General features: G+C 48.5%; 2 protein-coding genes across 7 annotated transcripts in view; both read left to right on the top strand.

The window, feature by feature from the left end:
- The first annotated feature begins 283 nt into the window (after positions 1-283).
- Positions 284-16,215, top strand: part of MED31 (mediator complex subunit 31) — a 277,258-nt gene continuing 261,326 nt past the window's right edge. The window contains exon 1 of the mRNA XM_075771357.1: positions 284-295. The gene's annotated coding sequence lies outside the window, so the exon portion shown is untranslated. The remainder of the gene's footprint in view (positions 296-16,215) is intronic.
- The window catches only part of WSCD1 (WSC domain containing 1), a 33,338-nt gene continuing 19,923 nt past the window's right edge, over positions 2,801-16,215 (top strand). Inside the window, exons 1-4 of one of the 6 annotated variants that reach the window (XM_075771347.1) lie at positions 2,801-3,208; positions 3,297-3,495; positions 3,741-3,785; positions 12,727-13,422. In XM_075771347.1, the coding sequence (XP_075627462.1) occupies positions 12,996-13,422 (427 nt within the window). In that variant the 5' untranslated portion in view covers positions 2,801-3,208; positions 3,297-3,495; positions 3,741-3,785; positions 12,727-12,995. Of the gene's footprint in view, positions 3,496-3,553; positions 3,786-12,726; positions 13,423-16,215 lie in introns of those variants that run through there. The other 5 variants (XM_075771348.1, XM_075771352.1, XM_075771349.1 and 2 more) reach the window with 5 other exon arrangements.

Raw genomic sequence — 16,215 nt, 5'->3', positions numbered from 1 at the left:
CCCAAAATGGTGCTGGCTCCAGTCTTGAACAAAGCGACGCGGCACCGCTGCTTGCAGTGCGTAGCCCCCTCGGTCAGGTCACCTCGTGGCAGCGGGGGTCCTGCCCACGGCCGCACCAAAGCCAGTCCCCACACGGTATTTTGTGCACAAAATCCTGGAAACAAGCTGGCGGTAAGGAGGGCTTAGAGCAGGGGGGCTGATGTTTTATAAAACCTGGCAGTTTGTCCGGGCTTTGCTTGAATTCAGAAATCATGGCAGCACAGCTGCAAGACCCCCAAACGATAGCGGTTGTTTTCATGTCAAATCTGTGAAAACAGATCGTATGTCAAAGTGATAGCACGTCCCTGGGACACGCTCATCATGCCAAGCAGGTCCTACCAACGCCTTCGGACACGTGCCAGGTGGTTGCAGACCTGAGCTGGCGCTCGCTCTTGCAGCCAAGGTCCGGGTGGCCGTTCCTGCCCGCGCGCACCTTCAGAGACCAGCGCTGCCCGCGCTGCCGGCGTGCCTGCTCGGGGCAGCGCTCGGCACAGCCTGGGCTCCCGCCGCACCAGGTCGTTCTGCGGCTGGTCACGGCTGGTCCATCCGGGAAAGGGCCCGGTGCTGCTGCAGGTCCCGGGGAGGGGAGCTTTGCTTTCGTGGCTGCAGCACCTAGGGGTGCAACGTCACGGGTGCACGTGCCACGCTGCTGCTACGCTGTCCTGCAAATCGGGAGTTTGGTACATTTTCAGCATCGGTTTTCTCACTGATAATGCCGAACTCCATTTCCTGCCACTGCTTCACCTGGGCAGATTCCTGTAATTCTATCGATTTAGGCCCCAACCCAGCATAACATTTAAAAATGTCATTACATTAAACATCTGATTAATTTAATTTCAGTAAAATTAAATTAATTTCAGACTTTAGCAGCCTTAAAGCTGTACACACACATACAGGAGGTTGGATGGGTTGCAATCTAACAGGTGCACAACTTCTCAGGGTAAGAATACATCTCCAGACATCAATATTTTAAAATTTGAATGTTATCTTGCTAAGTCTCAGAGTTCTCCATTAATCAAAATTCACAAAAACACTGTACGACTGCAGCCCTATCAATATGTTAAGTCCCAGAAAACATTTGCTAAGAGCAAAAGCATTTTAGCTGTTCATTTTCACATCTTAACAAGTCTGAAGGATTGTCAGAATTATGTGAGTGCTATAACAGCTTGAAAGTCTTTATATTTCCTTCCTGGATTTCTGTATATGAAAACTATTTGCAACTATTGCAAAATTGTTCATAGAAGGATCTTCTGCCAGCAACTGCAACTTTTTTGTCATAGACAAATACAGGCATATCTTGTGGCTAAATGGATTTGCAGTTGTCACTATGATTTTATACTTTTAAATTCTCTCACGAGCCCCAAGGAACACGCTCGCAGCACCGCGGCGTGTAGTCAGACGCAGTGAGGGACGCAAAGAGCAGGACGAGGCGCACGGCGCTGGAGGCGCACAGCTTGCCCGTGGCCACTGGGACCTCGGGGGCAGAGCTGGAAGGAGACCCCCACATCCCAGCCATCCCCCACGGCACCGGTGCTTGCCTCGCCCGCGCCCCTCGGAAGCGCCGGGAGGGCTGGAAATGCCAGGCACAAAGCACCGCAGTGGCCGTCCGAAGAGGCGGTGCTGGGTGCTGGGTGCCGGCGGCAGCAGCCTGGGCTCTGCTCCTGCTGCGCGGCGCCCACGCGGGCTCGCCACCGAGGCGAGGGGGCTCTGACACCCACCCAGCCAGGGCTTCCTGACCACCACCCAGCCAAAGCTGCTTGCAAGGGGATTTTTGGGGGGTCAAGGATCTGGCCCCTGAAAGGTAGCGAGAAGAAACGCAGAGTCCTTCTTTTTGGTCTGCCGTGACTGCAAATTATTTCCTGTGTTCTGTAGCCACAAACAGAAGTTCCTGCGTTTGTTTGCTTTTAAAGAAAAACACAAGAAGACAAAACATCCTTCAAAAAAGGAAATAAAAAGTAAACTGACAAACCCCAGTAGCAGGCACAGCACAGTTTGCTTACATAGGTCTAAGACAAGAAACACACGTGTATCTAAAGCAACACAAACACAAAGGTGGTAAAATTGATCCCTCGATGCTGGCACCAACTGAAGGTTGAACCTTTTCAGCATCACTGCGCTATTTTTTGCAAAGTAGCGAACAAGTGAGATTAGTCTACAGCTCCTGTCTTTGCGTTTCTAACCCAGGTCTGCTTCACAACTAGAGGATTCTGAAATTTGCTAGCATGTGTGCAGAGATCTGAAACAAACAGCCAGGCCCCTCTTCCCCTAAACTGTGCAGAGATGGAAAAGCCCAGTGTGATCTAAGTAGCGTTAGCACCGCGTTGGCAGGTTCAGATCCCACTCACGAGGCGTGCCGTACGGAGAGAGATCCACGCACGCAGCATCACTGAAACCTGCAGGGCTGGTCAGAGCGTGCAGGACCGTGCGGTACACAGAAGGGAGACAGGATCGGTCCCCGCGTGGCATCCAAATTCCCTCTTTCCTCTCAGATCCAAGAAACCCCCGAGTGCTGCTTTCTCACAGCCATGCAGGTGTTCGGTCTGACATTACTGACCTGCACGCCTCAGCACTGGAAGTAAACGAGTATGTATACGAGATGTATAACCGCATCCGATTCTGGCTCCAAGAGACAAATCTCCACAGGTTTCATTTAAATACGCAAAGACTATGAGGTGCTTCAGAACCACATGCAGTTACAACTGTGCAGCCTACTCGCATTTAAACGCAGATGCCTTAAGAATAATTATAAATTGATCAATCTCCACGTGAACCAGTAGCAGAAAGGAGTCTGTCCACGCAGTGAAGACAGCAGAGCAGAGCAGGCAGTCCTAAGGACACCGAGCAAACTGCCTTTCAGCTCTCACATTTATAAATAATTTACTTCTATCCACCTGTGCCCAGAATAACAATTTGCTGCCTGAAATCTCGGAGCTGGTGCCGGGAGGCTGCCGGGGACTCGCTTTCCCGGGACCCTCTGGACCTGTTGGGCAGGGGTCCGGGTCTCCAGAGGGATCTGCCCCTAGTGGGAAGAGGCACCGAGAAACAAACGCAGGAGCATCCGTTCAGCTGATCGCGTTAGGTCTTCACGCTGCTGCTGCCGCCACTTAGCTATCTGCCTATGCAGCCATCCGTGCGTTTAGACAAACATACAGACAGATAGAGTGTATGGGTAGGTCTGGAAACGTCTGTAGCTGCGGAAGGCTGCAGAGCTCCTCCGTGAAGCAGACGTCAAGGAGAGGCTCCGTTTCCCCGAACAGGGGGAGCGTTACGAAACACGAGTGTGCCGACCGTGGCTGAGGATTTGGGCAGCGCAGCGCTGAGGCTGCTCCGCTCCTGCCTGTTGGCGCAGGAGGCCATGGAGCGTTTCTCTCCCGCCAGCCCCGGCACGGCGCAGGACCCCGGCGCCCCGGCCCCGTGAGCCGCAGGGACCCCGGCGAGGGACCGCGACGGACGGCGGTGAGCAGGGAGCATGTGCAGGGCTGCGTGGCAGCTGGGTTAGTTACTGATATAAACAGCTGGAGGGACCGGAGCGCCGCGCAGACACAGGCAGAGCACGGAGGGGTGCTCGGGAGGATTACGGCTCTGCGCGCTGGAAGCGGGAGGCAGGAGAAGGATTAGTGAGGAAGGGCAGAGGGAGCAGGATTTATCAGCTTTCCAGATATGCATTACAGCTTTTTATAATATTTCACTGGATTGTCTAGGACTTTGCCTGGCTACAACAGGAGTTCCTCGACCATAACAGAAAGGTGAGGTTTTTCCCCTTTTTCCTGTACAGTTGCATTATCTGTGCCTGCAAACTGTTTGTCAGCTGGCCTTGACACAAGTAATAACCAGACAACTTTTTGCAGAGGCTGAGGTATTAACGTTCATTGCATTCTGAATGGCTGTTTGATTTATTAAATTTATCCATGGCATCTAAGCACACGAGGCTTAGCTGCATTATTTATAAAGATTGCAGTTTGCTCTCGAGATGCCCTTCTCTGAGCATCCACGAAACATTATACTTGAAAAGTAGGCACGGATAATGCGAGTGCGTGTTTGTGTCACATAGGCTGGAGAGGCAGACTAGACCGCTCGGCTTCTCTAAACAGTTTCTGAAGCATCATTGTGCTAAATAAACAGACTAACAATTTTTAGCAGGTGGATATTGCAGGAGTTTGGATGTTGAGAGGTTTATGAAAGACACTTTTTAAATACCTATGATTTAGTTACAGAGCTGCATGTTATTTTAATGCCAGTAGATTTCATTGCACACAGGAAAAGATCTCATCTCTATCTACTGTGGGATGAGGCAAAAATCAATATATGGCACATTTGTACAACAATCTCTTTCAAAACTTCATCCTAGAGCCACAGAACCATATTGTGGGTTTTTTGGAAATTGCAGATAAAGCATCATTTGCTGAGTGCTTGACTTCTTCCTATCAAAGGGATGTACATTATGCATGAATGGTTTATTATTGATCAAAATACTTTCTAGGTTCAAGAATACTGTTTGCTGATAGGTGTCAGATTATCAGTGAACGGTGACAGCAGACTGCACGTTATCTTTTGAGTACACATCCCTCTACGTACAGAATGCATACACACATACATATAGATCTGTGTGCATGTATACATATAAAACATAGGTAAGTATATGTCTGCATCTTTTCCATACTGGCATGGAATCAGTCCTCCCGATTATTACTTTATCACTGAGGGAGGTAAAAAGTATTGGATTAATGGATAAAATACCGTGTCGCCATGGTGTGCTTGCTGTTACAAGCTGTCGCTGGAACACTTTCCAAGTCAGCACTCTGCCTCACAACAAGCCTTCCTGGACCAGCTGCCTCCGGCAGGCTCCTCCGCAGCCCTCGCCATAGGCTACTGCCGTCCCCACCAAAATTCGTGCCTAGATTTACACCTACCTGTGCTAGAAAATTGGTCTCAACAAAGTGGAATGTCTAGTGAAAGAGCTGCTGTGACCAAATTTGCACAGGTTAGTGCTCAGGCTGCAGCTCTGTTCTGTGACATTGCCTTTCACTTCCAAAGCTGAATTATCTGTCAACTGTAAAACACTTCCCATATCGTATACAGGAGATATCATGTATATTTTTAACTCGTGTAGTTTCAACTTGATTTGACTGGTTTATGGACCATAGAGTTTTCCTCCATCTTTCTGCTATCTCTGCATAAAGATTTTTTTCTGCTTTATTTATCACAGTTCATCGCTATTTAAGTTTTAACATGATACCAGCATCAAAGATAACTTTGCAATCTGATTACATCTTGTAGCAAGCGCACTTTCAGCACAGTGTGGGAAGGGAGGACAGGTGAGGGAGGAAATTATAAACTTGCTAGAAAGCCTCAAGCTGCAACGTCTGCCACCTCAGCATGTGGAAAAATTGTGGTGCTTCTACCCCACTTCTAGGTTGTTGGCCGACCATATGTTGTGCTTAAAGTAACACTCAAAGCAGCACCGTGTCAGAAAAGAGTTGCTCTCGAGGGGGGCAGGTGCGTTCAGTCAGCACTGATCCATCCTCCAGCACGAAAAACTTTCTAAGTTGGAAGACGAGCTTGTTGCTTGTGAGCGCCCAGACAGTACGGCCAGATCTTTCGGTAGGGACGCCAGCGCGACACATCGGAGCTTCAGCGGTCAGGACAGGCCGAAAGCCCCTTCACTTACGTCTCATCGGTCACCTCGTTACTTTACTGAAAATCCCTAGACAATAAGTTTTGTTTTGATTGAAAAGGGCTGGAAGAGTTAGTTTCTATAAATATTTAAAAGCCAAATTATTCTCTAAATCAAGCAATTGGAGGTGATCTGGGAAGAGACGGGGAAGAAACCCTTTTATTGTATTTAAATATAAACCCTCAGCAAGTTCTGCAGCAGAACCGAGCGACGTGGCGCATTTCACGAGCAGGATGCGCACGAGCAAAGCACGGGCACTAACTCATCCTCAGCCTCGCGTGCCTGAGCTAGACATCCTGCCTTGGAACTTGCATTTTCCACTTGCCTTGCAGGAAGGGCAGGGATGAGAAAACCGGAGAGAAACAGAACGGCGTGGGCTGCTGCGGCTGCCAGAGCCACGCGGCACGTCGCCGTGCAAGGCTCGAGGTGTGCCAGGGCCAGAGCGGGACAGCTGGCGCTGCTGGGACGGTGGCTGCGGCGGCTCCAGGGCCCACGATGAAAGCCTCGTCTGCAGGGGGATGGGAAGAGCGCGGGGGAAACGCCTGCCCCGGGCCAGAGTCAGGGGATGTTCCTGCTCTCCCCCTGAGGCCAAATGCTGCGGGAAGGCCAGGCTGTTGGATTCTAGACGGGCCTCGGTTGAGCATTGCACTGCAACCGCCAGAAGAGCCAACGATCAGGTTATGTTCCATAGAAAAGTACACGTTCAAGTTGGTGAAGGAAATGAATATTATAGTAACTCTTCATCAAAAATTTCCTCTCTTTTTTGGTGAAAGAATATCCTAGGAAAGGTGATGGAATTAGGAAATCACCTCTTTTTCTTTCCTTTGCATAAATTCCTAAATTACCTTGTTCATGTAGTGAGACGATTCCACATGACACTTCCTTGAGGAGCTAGAAAAAGTAACAATGGGCCTGAGCTAAAATCCATCAGCGTCAACCTATATCTTGATCTGAGTGGATTTTGGCTTAAGGCAGCAGAGCACCAGGATGTTTCTTCTAAGCTTTACGTTTAGCATGTGCTGCTTTCCACACAAATGTGATCCACAGTTTCATCTTCCTCTCTTCTCCCATGATTTGGAAACTGGGATGATGTGGAATTCCCCTGCCCACTCCACTCGCGGTATGAAGGGGGAGCTCAGACAGCTCACCTTCATCATCTTTAACCCCCTTCTCAAAATTCACAACAGCTCTGGCCACGTATGGAAGGCTGGCTGCGGGACGCGCAGACTCGGGACCAACCCTGGCAGGTACCCAGGGTTACTCAGGGTGCTTTTAGCCATCAGAATAAAGGGAACTGCAAATCTTTGGCAGGATCCCGACACTAAATTTGCGGCTTCTCAAGAGTTTTTCTTCCTACGTGCATTCACGCAGTATGATGTCGGCCTTGACTTTCCAAACAGCCTCAAGAAAATGGCAGTGTGTATCCGAAGGAAAGGCTCCGAGCCAGAATCCTTCAGCTAGCTCCTAACTGACGACATTTGTCCTCAAAGAAAGCTGACAAAAGAAAGGAGAAATGTGGGAGAGGGATGGATTTTTCTAAAAATAGTGTTCATGAGTCCAATTCCCTTCAGTTTACAATAGAAAACATAGTCTTGCTTCTGTGCCAAGAACTCTGAATTTGCAAAATCCTGCTGGTCTTTAGACAAGATCAACTATTGATGAGCTGCGGCCATCAGTGCAGCACTGACCTAAGTTTCTGCATCGAGCAACCTATTAAGGGACAGCCCTCAGCCAGGCAACTCTTCACCGGCAAGTCTGGGGCTGTTCTTCAGTGTCTTCAGCATTTACTGGCTTTCACAGCATCACCAAAAGTATTCAGTCTTCCCTTAAAAATTCTGTAGAGAGTAGAATTGCCAAGAACTTTGCAGTTTTTCTTCTATTTCTCTTTACAAATATATTAATGCAGCTACCTAGTGTGACATCTTCTGTTGCACTTTGTGAGATCATTTTGGAAGCAAGGTACTGACCTGCTTTTCCTTACAGCAACTTTTTAATGGCAGTTATAAATCTGGTATTATATATATAATGAAAGAAAAAAAATAAGGATTAAAAGAAAACTAGCAATTAAAATTGGAAATGCCTCAGGTCTAGTGCTCAATCCTATCAGCGCACTCTCAGACACGACGTGCTGAGTTCACAATCCGTGCTCTGGCATTTCTCAACGCTGTGCGTAACCTCGTAGCACTGCAAAGACACCAAGGGGGGGGGGACATTTCCAGAGTGGCCTGAAACCAGTAGCACACGTGGACAAATCCCTTCTCTGCCTCCTTCCAAAAAGCGCTCCTAGGGTCATGTCAGCGGTGCAGGTGTTCCCCTACCTGTTAACCACCTCACTATGAAATATGGACAGGGCTCTACAGAGATACGTTATCCTTTACCAGGCACAGCGGCTGTTCCTGGCGTCTGCAGCGAGTTCAACCCGGGGCTCAGACCCCCTCAAAAACGGCCGGCTGCCTGCTGACGGGCACCTTCCGAGGAGCTGGGCGCTGCGTGCCTGCCAGAGCTTGTGCCAGAGGATGCCGCCACGGTTCCCTCAAGGACTGCTGCCTCTGCCACCCCGCTCTCCTGGGCAATGGCAAGACTCCACGGAAGCAGGCTCTGAGCAATGTGGCCTGCAGAAAGTCGCAGAAAAGCAAAGCGGCTTTTCTGTGGGTGCTGGCAGGACCGTGCCTTGTCCGAGCATTGCAGATCCGTGCAAAACCTTTGGGAAAGCATCTCTCAGCCGGCACCCTGCACCACGCACTCTGAAGCCTGACAGCACCTGGAGAAACAAATAACCCACCTGCAGCGGTGCTCGGGAGGACTCCCCAACACCGGGACGGTGCTCTGAAAACTTGGCTACCAGACAGCAAACCCACTGGTCACCAAGTCATGCCAGGTTTAGGGGGATCTTTCTTTTAAGATGTTGGCTTTCCCAGAGCCAGTGAGAAGAATTGCAGCATTGCCCATTTTAGGAAACAGATTGGAACAGATTCATGTATTGAGATTCTGGGATTTCAGGTAAGATGCATTTTTCAGCTTTGCACTCAGTCCTGCTGGTTTACATAGAGGTCTTACAGGAAAAAAAAACCAAACGAAATCAAATCAAAACTATTTTTTCTAATGACATTTCCAGACAAAAAATTTTACGCACAAACAGCTAAAACAGCTGGTCAAACAACTGAATGGTTACCTGACTTCTGAACAGGTAAAAATTCACCTGTCACTAGTAAAGTGAATAAATTCACATTTTATAAAATAAGATCACTCAGTGCTTCTCTGAACCCCATCAAATCCTTGCCCTCAATAACCAGATAGTTATCCACTTTATAAAAATGCAGCCTCCAGACACAGCACCTTTTTAGCGGTGCACGGGATCCTTTCCTGGCTGAAGGCTCAGCACCCAGCAGATCTTCTGAGCTACCACTCACCATCTCCAAAGCTCAACCTCTGATCCTTGCCAGTGCCAATTATTTTCCTTTTTTAGGTTGCAGCGTTAACCCTTTCATTGTTCTCTCCACCTAGAGGTCTTCTCTGCTGTTTAACAGTTCTCATTGCCCATCTCAAAGTCCTTTCAATTGTCATTTTATGATTTTACTGACTAACTCAACTCTCAATTAATATGGTCCTAAAACCCCTTCGGCTGTGACACCTGATAAATAGGAACAGAAGACTGCTTTTCTTCCATTTCACTTCATTCATTTTAAGCGAAACATGTATGAAAAAGACAAATGATACATTTTCTATTTCCAGATAGTAGCTCATATCCTCCTTACTCTTTCCTTTTTAATATCATCATCAAAAGTGATGCACTTCAATTCTTTTAGGCATACTTTGATGATATTGCAATATGCAGTTTATGGAAAAATCAAATGACTTTTTTTTATGTCAGCAGCACTCTGCTATTTCCCCACTAAAAAGCAACATTTAATTTTTGAGTTGCACATTTGCAGCAGTTGCTGTGGGCGGAGAGTCTGCTTATTTATTTGGTTGGTTTTTACTACAATGTACTGTCATGGCAACTGTACTGAAGGCGAATGCATCTGGAGGTAATTTATATAAGTCATATTGACTGCAGTAAAATTGGCTTGTACCATTTAAACTTTTTCAACCATGGGGCAAAAGCAAAGTTAGCCTTTTGAGACCCAGAAGCAGCTTCTCCTTAGTAAATAAATAAACAAACTAGTCAGAGCAACAGGAGCAATGCCGAACGTTTCCTGGTGTTTGGATGCAGAGCTTGCTGCAGACTTAAATTAGGTCCGATATCTCATGCAGTTACGCTAGATCTGCTGATGCAGAGCAGGTTTTTCATTCTGCTAACGTGGGAGGCAGCGATGGTGCCCCGTGCAGGCTGTTCGGGCAGGCGGTGGCCAGCCCTGTCTCCCCTGGCACCAGGAGGCATCGCTGCGTGCTGCCCAGGCAAGCGGCAGATCCTCTCATCACCGGGATGACGCAGCTTCCAGCCGCTCCACTTTACATCACTGCAAACACGGAGAAACTCCACTGAAATCCGCTGAAAGCCTCAAGCACATAGCGGCATTAAAAGGGACTAAATTGGGCCACTGATGCAGTTTCAAGTGTAACGTGCCCGACCTCCGCTACACGGCTTCGATGGTCCTTCTCCACCTGAGCTGCCGCTCTCGCATCGCTGATTAGCAGCGCCGGAAGGTTCCCGGCTGCCGCAGCACTGCCTTGCCAGTGCAAGTGACTCGGGCGTGCTTGAGAACTTTGGCACGAAGCATTTCTTGGTATTGCAACTTGATCACTCTGTGAGTAAACCAAGAGCTACGGAACCCTGAATGACAGTTGGGCAAAGATGACTGCAAGTCTGATAAATTTATCCAGCCTCATCTTGCTGGTAGGGGGGAAAAAAAAAAAACCCCTCTTAAACCTTTTGAATACCTGTGCGATTGCAGCCATTGTCACCTCACTGATGAGGCTTTGCAGCAGCTTTTATTAAGAAGGGCCATCCCTGTGCACTACAGATGACAACTGGAGCAGCGTGCTGTCTGCTCGGCCACCAAGGCGTGCGGCCGGCTGCTCCGTTGGCCAAGCCTGACCTGAAAACACTGCGTGCTACCAGCACAGTCCTTTCCCAGTCAGGATCTCAAATGGCCAATACACGCGCGCATCTTTCTTTTACGTTAGACAGCCTCTTTTGGGAATAGCTCAGGTTTCCAGTAGCCCCGTGTTAGGAAAAACTAGTGAATCAAATCATACCTATGCTGATAGACAGTATTTCTTCAGATAAATTAGCGCAGTAACAATCCGCAGTATCCCATTATGGCTAATTTCCTGTTCATCTCTCTAGGTACTTCTGACCCTTTTTACTGTAATTCTTGAGCACTCACAACATTGATCAGAGATTTTCAATAATTTAACTTTAAGGGTCAGCTCTTTAGCTGGTGTAAATCAATGTATTTTCTTTGGCTTTGGAGCTATCAGAAGGGAGGCGTGTTAACTTTTACAGTGGAGAAGTGGTCTTGATTTACTACAGCGCGTTAGAGCCTCGCAGCCCTTCGCACCTGCTCGCTCTGCCGAGTTCTTGGAGAAAGTGTAGAGATTAACACCGAGAACATCTTTGGGTATTACTCAGCCCTGTACAACCGAGACCAGCATACATGAGTTTGAACAAAACAATATAAAAACCCCACCTAAATCAGGTCCTCAAGACCACCCGACTTGTAAGATTAGAAGACAGGGACTCCTGCCTTGTGCCAGCCCCATTTAGCAATCGAGGCTGAAAGGTCACACAAAAGGAATTCAGGCTCAATTGACAAAAGATTCAGCTGAGCTTTAATATATTTTTGGCCTAGAAGTTTTTGAGCTTTGATTTTGATTGCTGCTTACGACAGAAAGAAGTTGCACAGCTAAATGAAAAAGGGAATAGGTGGAGACTTAATCGGTAGCAACTATTTAAGAAAGCGGCATTAGTGAATATCCACAAAGCTTCAAATCAGATACTGAAACAAGAAATACAGTGAACGGATGTTTCTTTGCCAGGACTGTGGATTTCAAGAGCGTGCCCCAATTGCAAGTTAAGCAAAAGCCATAATATTTTCTTTTCTGGAAAACACTGCATCTTTTCTGAACACTTGCCTGGCTCCACAGAGAAGTGATTGACTGGGAAAACAGGAACTTATGGGGAGATGCCAGCTTTTATTTGCTACGGGAGGTTAAAGGTTCCCTAGAGCACAAAGGAGCTTTTCTTGCTCACACAATCCCATCATGGTATACATCAGCACCGCAAAGCTCAGAAGCAGTCAAGAGATATCTGGTGAAACTCGAATTTTTTTCAAACATTCACTAGTTTTCATCCATGTGCATCCACACGTCAATATTTGGCAATAGAAATCGACTAAAACAATAGCAGGAACTCTGGTTTCTTTTAAAGTGACATGCACAGCAACTCACGCCGCTCTGTGTGTAAGTACAGAATCCCCAAATGTCCTTCCAGCATAAAGCCTGACTTTGTTGTGCTGAGATTAATTATTATCTTATCTATTGTAAGTTGATGCAATTTTTTTTTTCCCACACACCCGCACGGCTGTTTCCTTCTGATCTGCATCTGCAGCTTAGCTACTGTTTAGCTGAAAGGAAGGAATTTGATAATACCTTCCTAAAAAGATGCCTACACTGCGGCTGCCTGTTCCAGCCAGTGACAAAGAATGGAGACGTCGGCTATTGACAAAAGAAAATAAAGAACTTTTTTTCCAAACATTCCAAGAGAAATAACCTCATCATAAAGGTATTTCTTGTGCATTCCAAGTTGAAAGAAAGAAAGAAAGAAAGAAAGAAAGAAAGAAAGAAAGAAAGAAAGAAAGAGAAAGAAAGAAAAGTAAGGCTGAAGATCTGAAATGAGCTTCTGCTTAATCAATCATTCTCATTGGATTACAGTTTTTAAAGTGCATAATTATGAACAACAGATGGAGAAACGCTCAGCTATGAAACAAAGGGGTGGGTGGGGGAAAGTCACCCTGATGACGGCTATTTTCTGTTTGGATGCGAACCAACCTTCCCCCTTGGTATTTCAGGTTTCCGCATCGGCTCTCGGGCGGCTCAGCAGAGCACAACGATGGCATCGCCCCGGGTGCGTGCGGAGCCCCAGGGCCAGCCGGGTGCCTGAGGCCAGCGGCACTGCCGCACCAGCCCGCTCCCTCGCCGCGGCCGTCCGGGAAGAAGGCTTCTCATCAGCAGAAGGCACCGAAGTGATGGGCTGAACTTATGGGAGGAACCAGTGCCCGGCCAGGCGGAGATTCAGGGGCCCGTCAGGAGGCGTGAAGGGCCTGGGTTCAGGAAGGGCATGGCCAAAGCTTTCTTCAGGCTACAAAAGTTTCTCCGTCGGACCCAGTTTCTGCTCTTCTTCCTCACAGCAGCTTACCTGATGGCTGGCAGCCTCCTGCTGCTACAGCGGACCCGCCTGGTTATCCAGCAAGGTTCGCGTGGTACCTCTGCTAATCAGGCCCTGCCGGTGCCGGATGGGATGGCCAGGGTCGGGATCCTCGACCCCAGGATGCTGCAAAACCCCCGCGCCGGTCCCAGGCTGCTGGTGGGCATGGATGCGATGCAGGAGCCGGCCCTGGACCAGCGGCACAGCCCGCGGTGGCTCGTGTCCCGCAACTCGGAGCTCAGGCAGTTGAGAAGAAGGTGGTTTCACAGGTTCATCAGCGATCAGGAGCCCATGCAAACAGCAGGATTTAAAGCAATGAAGCACACTGCTGAACACAAAGGTAAGGGATGTACCCCTGCCCCGTTTTCTGGCACGCACATAAACTGCACCTCCTCCTAGGACCGTCCCAGGCAGAGACTGGCGAGCACCACAAAGTCTCCCTGCAGAAACACCTGGCTCATCACCACTTTCAAACCAGTTCTTAAGCGTATGCACAGTCCTGATCTCCCTGGTCATGCTGAGCTGTAACTTCCTCCAAAAAAGTATTTTTATTGATTGAGCAGAAGGCCAGACAGTGAAATATGCTTCCCTAATTTAAATTATTTTCTCTTCAAGCAGGCAGAGATGAACACTGTTTAATTGATTTTCTTTCTCAGAACAGGGAACACGTTAAAAAGTGGGTTTTATTAAATCAACTGCCCAAAAACTCACAATACCTTAAGCCTAGAAGTGCCTCCTTGCTGCTAAAGCTTTCTAGCATATACTAAATTCTGCTATTGCAAAGACATTCACTGTTCCTGACCGGCCCTCCATGACCGTCTCTGCAAACCCACTGTCCTTAGGGGGACAAGTTGTGGGCCATACAACCCTCCTGAATCGGAGACAAACTCCTGGTGTTTGGCGAGTTTGCTGGAAATTTGCAACAGGCCAAGGAGAACACGAGGGGAATCCACACCGCTGCACAGTGCAGTGCATCGGCGACCAGAGCACAGGATACAAAACTGTACACTTTCCAATCCAAATGGGAAGCCACTCAGGTTTCAGAGAGATGTGGGTTCACTTCACCGTGAGCCTGATTCTGCTGCCCTAAGTGCTGCTGATAAACACGTGCATGGGCTGCTTTGGTTTGTTCAGTAGGAAAGCTTTTAAGAAAGTTATTATCCAGAGCAAGCAAGAAGCAAACCAGGAGTCTGTAGATGTTCACATTTCCTGCCTGGGTTTATGCCCTTATGACCCCCCAGAGAGCTGCATCATCCCAGGCAAGTGTGGGACGGCACCCCTCGCCAGGCCCACGAGGCGCTGCAGAGAGCTGCACAAAGTTGGGCACCCGCAGCATCGGGCTCTTACTCAGCCGAGCTGCTCGCTCTGCGGCGGGGAGCTGGAGCCCAACTGCAGCAGCTCCAAAGGCTGAGCATCCCCAGGGAGCAGACAAGCTCCCTGAGCAGCCCAACGCAGAAAGCATCATGATTCAAGCTAGGTGACCAACCATGCTCTCAAGGCTACAGCATCAAATTATGACTTTGAGATCTTTGATCCATTGCCTTTTAGCTAAAAGTACTAGTTGTTCTTGGAGATGTTTCACTGATAATAAAAAAGGAACTGGATCTGGATGACTAGACACCACACTACTAAACTGCTCTGTAGTTTGTTGAATAAATTTACCCAAACAAAGGGGCACCTTCTGCAAAAATCCCACAAAATGGGTGCCACCTCATGACTCCTACTGAGTGAATTGTCAGAAATGGCAACAAGAATGTGACAGTGATGGTGGATTGGAGATGAGCTACACAGCATGAGTCAGGCAAACTGTAACGGCTGGAGTTACCTCAAGCACCAAGCTGGAGCTTCCAAGAGTGCTCCACAGGCGCTTCACAACATCCCGACTTCCCGCTGGTAGCAGGTTTTGGTGGCAGAGAAAACAGGCTGCAAAGCACACACATTTCCCAGAGAACCCTACTGCATTTTGCGATGTGCCCCCAGCACGTAACCTGGGTGCTCAGAGCCCAACGATGGCCCCTGGACTAGCACAAAACACAAGGTTGCAGCTACTCCATCCTGCGACGGTGACCAAGCCTGGCGCAGGGGAGCAGAAAGCTTTGGGAAGGGGCCCTGCCCCATCCCCGTCCCTGCTGTGCAGGGCTGGGCGCAGACATTGCTGCCTCTCCGTGGGAGGGAGGCGCACCTTCACCTTCAGCAAATACGTCTTTTGCTAACATTGGTCACCACGCACTTTAATAAGCTCTTCACGGACAGTTGCAGTAAAGAATCACACGAACCCTCCAGGCTACCACTTTTGTACCTGCACCTCATAAAACCAGGATTTAATATTCACAAAGTATTACTTTTTCACTCTTTTGTGAGTAGCAGACACCCTGGTCTCAGCTGCTCAGGAGAGGCTGACGATTGAACCCGGAGGGGCTCAGGCAGGGCGCTGCCGGGCAGGCCTGCTGTTCCACGCCGGGAGACTGGAGGGGTTGGGGAGCAGAGGAAGCAGCGCAGTAACGTAGGGCACGTTACATTCCCTTGCTCCAGATGCCCTGCGATTTGTACTTCCACGCTGCACATGCTCTGGCAGCACGGATAGTTTTGGTGGGTTCAGTGAAGCAAACTTGGCTCACTGAACTCGGCGAGTGCCCACGAGCCCTTTGGCTTTGCCGCTTCCCCAGTCCTGGCCGCGTAAAGACATCACACCTGGTTCTACCCTCGCGGAGTGGAGCTGCTCGGGCGGCTCCTACTCCCCCTTGCGTTTGGTGATTCCCCCCCCACCGCCGATGAACGAAAAAATAGATAAAAAGTAGAGAAACACAGTGAGTCTTTATGAGCTACTCCAATAGCAAGCAGAGTATGAACCTGTTCTTTAAAAACTTCAATTAAAACAAAAAAGATTAATTTTTAAAATTATCCATAAAGTTACTTCAGGCTGGTGCCTTGCTCAAGTTCTAACTGCTGAGAGGAGCCAAGACTGTTTCTTGCTACATCCCAATGAGTCACGTTGACTCAAATATGCATAATTTGAATATCTGACTGAACATGAACTGACATGATTAATAACAGTATTGTTAACCAGCACTGGAATGCCTTTGGAAATTATCAATTAAAAATTTAACTACCTATATAGGACATGTTACCTTCC

The sequence above is a fragment of the Balearica regulorum genome, chromosome 19 (genome assembly GCF_011004875.1).
Source record: "Balearica regulorum gibbericeps isolate bBalReg1 chromosome 19, bBalReg1.pri, whole genome shotgun sequence".
NCBI classification, from domain to species: Eukaryota; Metazoa; Chordata; class Aves; order Gruiformes; family Gruidae; genus Balearica; species Balearica regulorum.
Note: the sequence above shows the minus strand (reverse complement) of the source record. Positions and strands in the feature narration are given on the sequence as shown.